This window comes from Sinocyclocheilus rhinocerous, unplaced genomic scaffold (assembly GCF_001515625.1).
Source record: "Sinocyclocheilus rhinocerous isolate Xijiao unplaced genomic scaffold, SAMN03320098_v1.1 scaffold1294, whole genome shotgun sequence".
In the NCBI taxonomy this organism is placed as follows: Eukaryota; Metazoa; Chordata; class Actinopteri; order Cypriniformes; family Cyprinidae; genus Sinocyclocheilus; species Sinocyclocheilus rhinocerous.
Window position 1 is genome coordinate 1,107,722 of NW_015656157.1, and position 7,158 is coordinate 1,114,879.

At 36.6% G+C, this 7,158-nt stretch overlaps 1 protein-coding gene across 1 annotated transcript; it reads right to left on the reverse strand.

Moving 5' to 3' along the window:
- Window positions 1–1,854: 1,854 nt before the first annotated feature.
- LOC107719637 (cytokine receptor-like factor 1) lies at window positions 1,855–6,348 on the reverse strand. The gene is made up of 7 exons (XM_016527122.1): window positions 6,113–6,348; window positions 4,713–4,991; window positions 4,473–4,602; window positions 4,214–4,380; window positions 3,353–3,510; window positions 2,042–2,210; window positions 1,855–1,865 (listed from the first exon to the last, which is right to left on the reverse strand). Exons 1-7 carry the CDS (start codon window positions 6,240–6,242, stop codon window positions 1,855–1,857), a joined length of 1,044 nt encoding a protein of 347 aa, XP_016382608.1. The 5' UTR covers window positions 6,243–6,348.
- Between the last annotated feature and the right edge of the window lie 810 nt (window positions 6,349–7,158).

Here is a 7,158-nt window from a genome sequence, read left to right on the forward strand (position 1 = left end):
TCTATCTATCTATCTATCTATCTATCTATCTATCTATCTATATCTATCTAAATCTATGCTGATTTAGTTACTCAAAGCAGTAACTAAATCAGCATACTATCATCTCAAAAACATTGCAAGAATTAGATGTTTTGTTTCCAGTCAAGACTTGGAGAAACTTGTTCATGCCTTTATCACTAGCAGGGTGGACTATTGTAATGGTCTCCTCACCGGCCTTCCCAAGAAGACCATTAGACAGCTGCAGCTCATCCAGAACGCTGCTGCCAGAATTCTGACTAGAACCAGAAGATCTGAGCATATCACACCAGTCCTCAGGTCCTTACATTGGCTTCCAGTTATATTTAGGATTGGTTTTAAAGTACTTTTACTCGTTTATAAGTCACTCAATGGCCTAGGACCTAAATACATAGCAGATATGTTCACTGAATATAAACCTAACAGACCACTCAGATCATTAGGATCAAGTCAGTTAGAAATACCAAGGGTTCACCCAAAACAAGGGGAGTCTGCTTTTAGTTATTATGGCGCCCGCAGTTGGAATCAGCTTCCAGAAGAGATCAGATGTGCTAAAACATTAGTCACATTTAAATGCAGACTCAAAACTCATCTGTTTAGCTGTGCATTCATTGAATGAGCACTGTGCTATGTCCGAACTGATTGCACTATATTTTATGTATAATCGTTTTCTTAAATTCATTTTAAACCTCTTAAATCAATTTTCAAATCATTTTCAAAGTTTTAAATTCCTTGTTTTATTGTTATTTTTTCATTTCTTTTATGTAAAGCACTTTGAATTACCATTGTGTATGAAATGTGCTATATAAATAAACTTGCCTTGCCTATAGATTATTATAGTTTTTATTAACATTTTAATAATTAACTTTTATTTTTATGTTTTTAGTTTTCTTTTTACTTTTTAATTTAAGAGATAGAAATTTGGTTGTGCTGTCATTTTATTAGATTTTGTTTTTAATATTCCTAATTAGCTATAGTTTTAGTAATTTTAGTACTTATTTTACTTCAGATAGTTGCCAAAGTTATTTCTCTCTTTTTTTTTTTCCAACTAATATTTATATTTTATTTTATTTTATTTCAGCTGCACTTCAATTAAAGGAAATGATATTTAATTGTTTTAGTTTTAGTTAGCAATAACAACACAAGAGTGGAATTGATAAATTCATGAATTCGAACCATTGGAACTGATTCACGAAAATAAATTGAAATTACCAACAAAAAATAATTGTTCTAACACTTTCATACTGGAGAGACAATGATTGTGAAACTAGTTTAATGACACACTGTTTATAGGAAACTTAAAAGCGATATCCACAACATTGATTAATTTTAAATCACTAGCAAATTCTTCCCAAGTATATCGTTATTCTTTAATACTGAGTATATCACCCAGCTCTATGTAGTACTCATTATTTGCTTTTTTTAAAATTAGTGTCTACATATTTTCTATGCGAATCATCAGATAAATGCATTTGTAAGACATTTGTTAAATTCAACCCCAGTTGACGACAGTTGCTTAAATGCTGTCGATTGTACAGTGTTGCCCTGAGCGATGTGCACATACCCATGAAAAATAGGCTATTTACCAGCTCCCTGCTAATGAGCTCCAAAGCATTAAACATAGAGAATGCAGGAGGGGGAGCTCAGACTTGCCATAACTCATATTGCTTGGCATAAAACAGAGCTTAATAACATCCTCTCTTTAATACAAAACATGTAACATCATTTCTTATGAACCAAATCTGTTTTCACTAAGTTTCAGGTTGACCGCCCCTTTAATCTAAACATGCTCTAAAGACTTTTTTAATTTATCAATCTACAAAAAGCCCAAAGAATTCATCAATTGTGCCCTAAAAAAGCACTGACATTTTGCTGAAGTCTTTTGAATCTACTAATGAGAGATCTCTATCAAGTAGCTTGATGTTTTTGCAGTGTTTACATATGGTTTGAATCGAATTAGCTTGTGATGCAGAAGCCTTATGTGAAGTAAAGGGATGTAGCATTATTGCATTTTGATGTAACTCACCGATGCCAGGTGTCGATGCGGCAGTCGAGTAGCTCCAGTCGCTCCAAATACCTGCTTTCTTCGAGCCGTAGACGCCTATCGGGTTGCAGCGTACCTGGGCGAAATACACTGTACCGGCCCTGAGACCCGCTAACCGACAAGACGTCTGGTTCCAGGCATCATCTATGACCTCATGTGAAATAGAAAATTAAAACTAAGAATAATAATCTTAAGTATGTGCACTAGACATTATATTGGGGAAAGCTGTTCACCCAGAAATGTAAATTCTGTCCTTTTTTTCCCCCCACCTTCATGTCATTCCAAACCTGTAAAAGTTATACAGGTTTGGAACAGCATCATACATAGGACTAGTGCACTATATTCCAAGCCTTCTGAAAACCGTACGATAGGTTTCTGAAAAGGAGAGTGTGAAATCACAGACAGATAATCTTCCTCTCTAGTGAGAAGTTAACTGCTGGATCCTTATGTCAGTGAGTTGAATGTGAGAACTGGATTAGTCGTAATTAAATGAATCATTCAATCAAAAAAGCTATCATATGACTTCAAAAGACTTAGAATAAAGTGCACAAGTCATATGGACTACCTTTAAGAGGCAGGACACCATTTTGGGGTCAGTCATCATTTAGGGTTCAGAAAGGAGTGGCCAGGAGATTCCTTAAAAATTCTCATTTTGTGTACCAAAAAACAAAGAAACTTATGTAGAATCACATGAGGCTGACTAAACAATAACAGAATGTTAATTTTGGGGTGAACTGTCACTTTAAATTTTGCTCCTGGAGGGCCACTTTCCTGCATCATCTTTAGAGTTTAGCTCTAATATACCTGCTTGGAAGTTTCTAGTGATCCTGAAGACCTTGATTAACTGGTTCAGGTATGTTTAATTAGGACTAGAGCTAAACTCTGCTGGATGGTGGTCCTCCAGGAGCAGGATTGGATATCCCTGCTTTAAATTTTATTTTCTATTAGATTAAACCAGGGGTGTCAAATCTTGCTCTGTGCTCTTAAAAAAAAGGTTCTTTATTGGTATCTATGATTCCATGAAGAACCTTTAACGTCTAGTGTTGTTTACAGAACTTTGGAACTCCAAAATAAAGGTTCCAAAGGAGGGTCCTCTCCTTTGGAATCTTTATTTTTAAGAGTGTTTGGCTCCAACACCAGTTAAACACACCTGAACCAGCTAATCAAGGTCTTCAAGATTACCAGATATTTCCAGACAGGTGTGTTGAGGCAGACTGGAGCTAAATACCGCAGAATGTTGACCCTCAAGGAGCAGGATTTGAACTCCCCTGGACTAAACCATTCCAGCCATACCTTCCATTCATCGCTGTCCTCCACACGGTATCGTATCTGATACTTGGCCTGAAACAGGTAGTCTTTCAGGGCAGGAGGACTGCCCCAACGTACACTTAACTGATCTTCCAGATCTCCAACGCGGCTCACAAGGACATCAGGAGGCGGATCTGTAGTTACTGAACGTAATATTTCACATTAACTGACACTGTACGAAAGGCATTTTCAGAGCTGTTGATTAAACCCAATAAAAGCTGGTAACCGTTAAACTATTCTTTCTTTCACTTCAAAGACTAACTTCTTGTAATTGAACCTCCCAATAAACCTTCATTGGCGCTCAATGACATTTTGCCGTTATTACGGCAATCTCCCGTTTCTATTGTTGTTTAAAATGGACGTGCTCCACTGCTACGTTTTTTAATCAAGCTTGCCTTTAGGGCAAAGCCAATCATGGAGCTTATTGTTTCAGAAGATGAGGAAATGAGGCCTTGAAGATGTAGTAATGTAATATATTTGCTTTTCTCAGCAAAAAGTGCTGATTGATGGATATAGTTTAATTGTGATTAATTCGATTAATGCATTGGTATGTCAAATGTCATTTGATTAAAAATTTTAACCAATTGCCAACAGACTTTCAGCTGCCCATTGACCTTTAAAGTACTATTTTCACGAGTTGCCTTTTGGAAACGTTTCAGCTGTTGGAAAGTGTTTTTACAGTCGGTAAAAATCTATTCTCACAGATGAGTGTGTGCGCACCATATGCAAGACGTTCAGATGGTTTTGTGCATTTATGTGCGAGTTAATAAGCGTGACGTTATCCCAAGTCACCTTGATCTCAACATCCATTTTTCCATCAAACTAGCATATTTCAGTCTTACTTACCTACATCTAAAATGTCTAAGGTGATGACATCAGAAGTGGCAGAGCCGAGCTGATTGGACACCTCCACCCAGACTTCATATGGCGTAAAAATGGCAAGGTCGCGAGGAACGTAGCATGTATACGGCTGTCCCGTGTAGTCCTCACAGTCTTTCTCTTTACCGTACCATCTAGACAGTTATTGAAATGGAAAAATTGCATATTAAAAGGCATTCTTGCAAAACAGGTGTTGGTATGAAGTTTTTTTGTGTCAAAATCTCACTTTAGTTTGTACTTGAGGATGTATTTGGTGTTGATGAACGTCTCTCCTAGACTTCCCGGACTCCATCTGCAGCTGAGATCCTTGGTGTTTCGTGACCAGCATGTCAGGTTGACGGGTTTCTCAGGGGGCGCTATATGTCAAATTTAAATAAAAAGAAGAGGTCGGCATGAATATTCAAAAACACATGGCAAAAAACACCAAAACATGATTGGTGTAAGCCAGAAATGTTCACAGACTCACAGCCGACATAAAGACACGATCCGGCCAACACTTCTCCGTTACTTCTGTGGCAAACCAGGTTGTCTCCTGACCGCTGCAAGGAGCCATTCAGTTGATGAAGTGTGACGCTGGATTCGGTCGGGCTCAGGACCCTATAAGTGTTTCTAGCCAAGCGTCTTCCATTCAGCGTCCAGTACAAGGATCTAGCTGTTATTTCCAGCTCGGCACTAATGGTGCACACCGCAGTCAAGCTCGAGCCGATGGGAAGCACTGGGTCCTGGGGGGATATGACAGCCAAGTCTGGGGGTCAGAAGAAGAGGAGACTTCATGATTCCAGCAATTTTACAACTGGATTTATGGCCGCAGTTGGAAAGGTAGCACAAGGTCATTTTTCAGCAACTGAAGTGGTTTTCCATCTTGTAAATATTCGTCTTGTGTGTCCGCAGAGCTCATATTTATTCATGTTTAAGACAAATGTTCAGAGGGAACGATGGCTGGATTTGAAGAGCTACTACTGGCCTTCGGAGAAACCAAGTGTTGATGCAGATCATTTCTGCTCCTGGTGGGAAGTGGACAAGCTCTTTAACATGTGCCATTGAACACTGAAGAGTTGGGAAACAAGACTGAATAATTAATGTATAAACTATGGTACTGTACTTGTTAGGAAAGACGTACCTTATTGGATGCTTTAGCATTGAGAGACTGACCAATGAAATCAGTGAATTAACAATTATATTGACAATAATATTAAATTATGTACGCAGTTTTCATCTCTTCTAGCAAAGTTTTTTTTTTTTTTTTTTGCATAGCAACATTATATTATGATGGAGTATATCTTCTAGAGGAAGGATAACTAACTTAATGAATTTGCTTTTTAAATTAGTGTCTTTAATAATTTTATCATGTAGTGACTGTTTCATAAAAGCAATATTGCACTCGAGGACGAGTTATTTTTGTCAGTAACACTACTTCTTTTACCTTAGGTTTTTCTGTTTATTAATACACAGTTATTATCCTATTATAGATCTATTTACAACTTAATATAGCATGTCTTCGCACACATTTACATTAATTTCCAATAGTTTATTCCAAATGCAATTTACTATTAGTGCTGTAAACGATTATAAGGTCGCCTTTCAAACAGTATGAGAAGTTTTCAGAACATTTCTCTCATTCTTTTTATTTTTGATGAAAGCCATTGCTAATGACAAGTTACCACAGTTCAAATTAATACATCTTTCTTAACTATTGAATTTTACCGTAAACTAAGACGAATATGACCTCTAAACTGACATAAACGTGAGTAGAGATGAAAATGAAAACATAAACACCTCCAACAAGACCTTTAAATGAACATGACGTTTATAGACTTCTCAAATTGCTTCAAAGTAAACTTCAAAAATATTTGAAATTGTACTTACGCGCTGTGAGCGCATATGGAAGAAGCGCAACAAAAATCAACAGAATGACTAAAATTGTCATTTGTCTGTCGCGCGCGCTCTCAACTCGATTCTTGTCATGCTGATGGCAGCGCGCGCACGCATAATCCATTCTCCTTCACATAAATTGCTGAACATAAAAAAAAGCCTTAATCACCAGAAAGCTTCGTAAAAAAAAAATTGCTGGTTCTGGAAAGCACCATTATGCGGAGAGGACGTTCAGATTCACCTTCACTCTCAATTTTGGAGAAGAATCAACATAGCGCACGCCTCAAAAGCTGAAAAAGTTGATTCTTCTGAAGCTCCTCCCATGTTTTACCACACAGCCACAAGTCATTATTAGTAGCGCATCTGCAGCCAGTGTTTTCTTTTCTTTTTTGTATACTAAGTTGGCCACAACAGAAAATAATGGAATAAACCCTTCCCAAAAACCTTCCTTTTTGTATTTGTCGGCCGTTCCTCAAATAGGCCAGTGTGTTTAACCTAAAATTTGTTCTGTAGCCAATACACACGATTAATTTTTGTCTACATCGCATAGTTTATAATGGTCTTTTTTGTGCAATACAGCTCCACACCCAATTCTTTACAACGAATTGTGTAATGTCTGAATAGTTAGGATACACTATAATTTTGAGATTATTTAATTCATTTCTCATAACCATAAATACATTTTTATTTATGAATGTGTATTAGACTTTGGAGCTTTTATTAGACTTCAAAACTCGTTCAATCCTTCTCAGGAAGTATTAATCAAACAAACTGTGCTTTTTGTTCTATAAAAGTTAGGGTAAGTATTGTTTTATTCCTGGTCACAGTTTTGTTTTGCTCAGTTTCAAACATTTAAGTAACATAACACATAAACTTTTATTTTTCAAATGAGGCAATTATGAGGAAAATGGGAATAAAAATCTAAGAATAAATGCAAACTTATTTTTACTTTTGAATTAAAATCTACTATTTTATGTATAGGAGGCCTATAAATCAATCAGTTATACAAATCAGAATATATATCATAAAGATAATGTTAA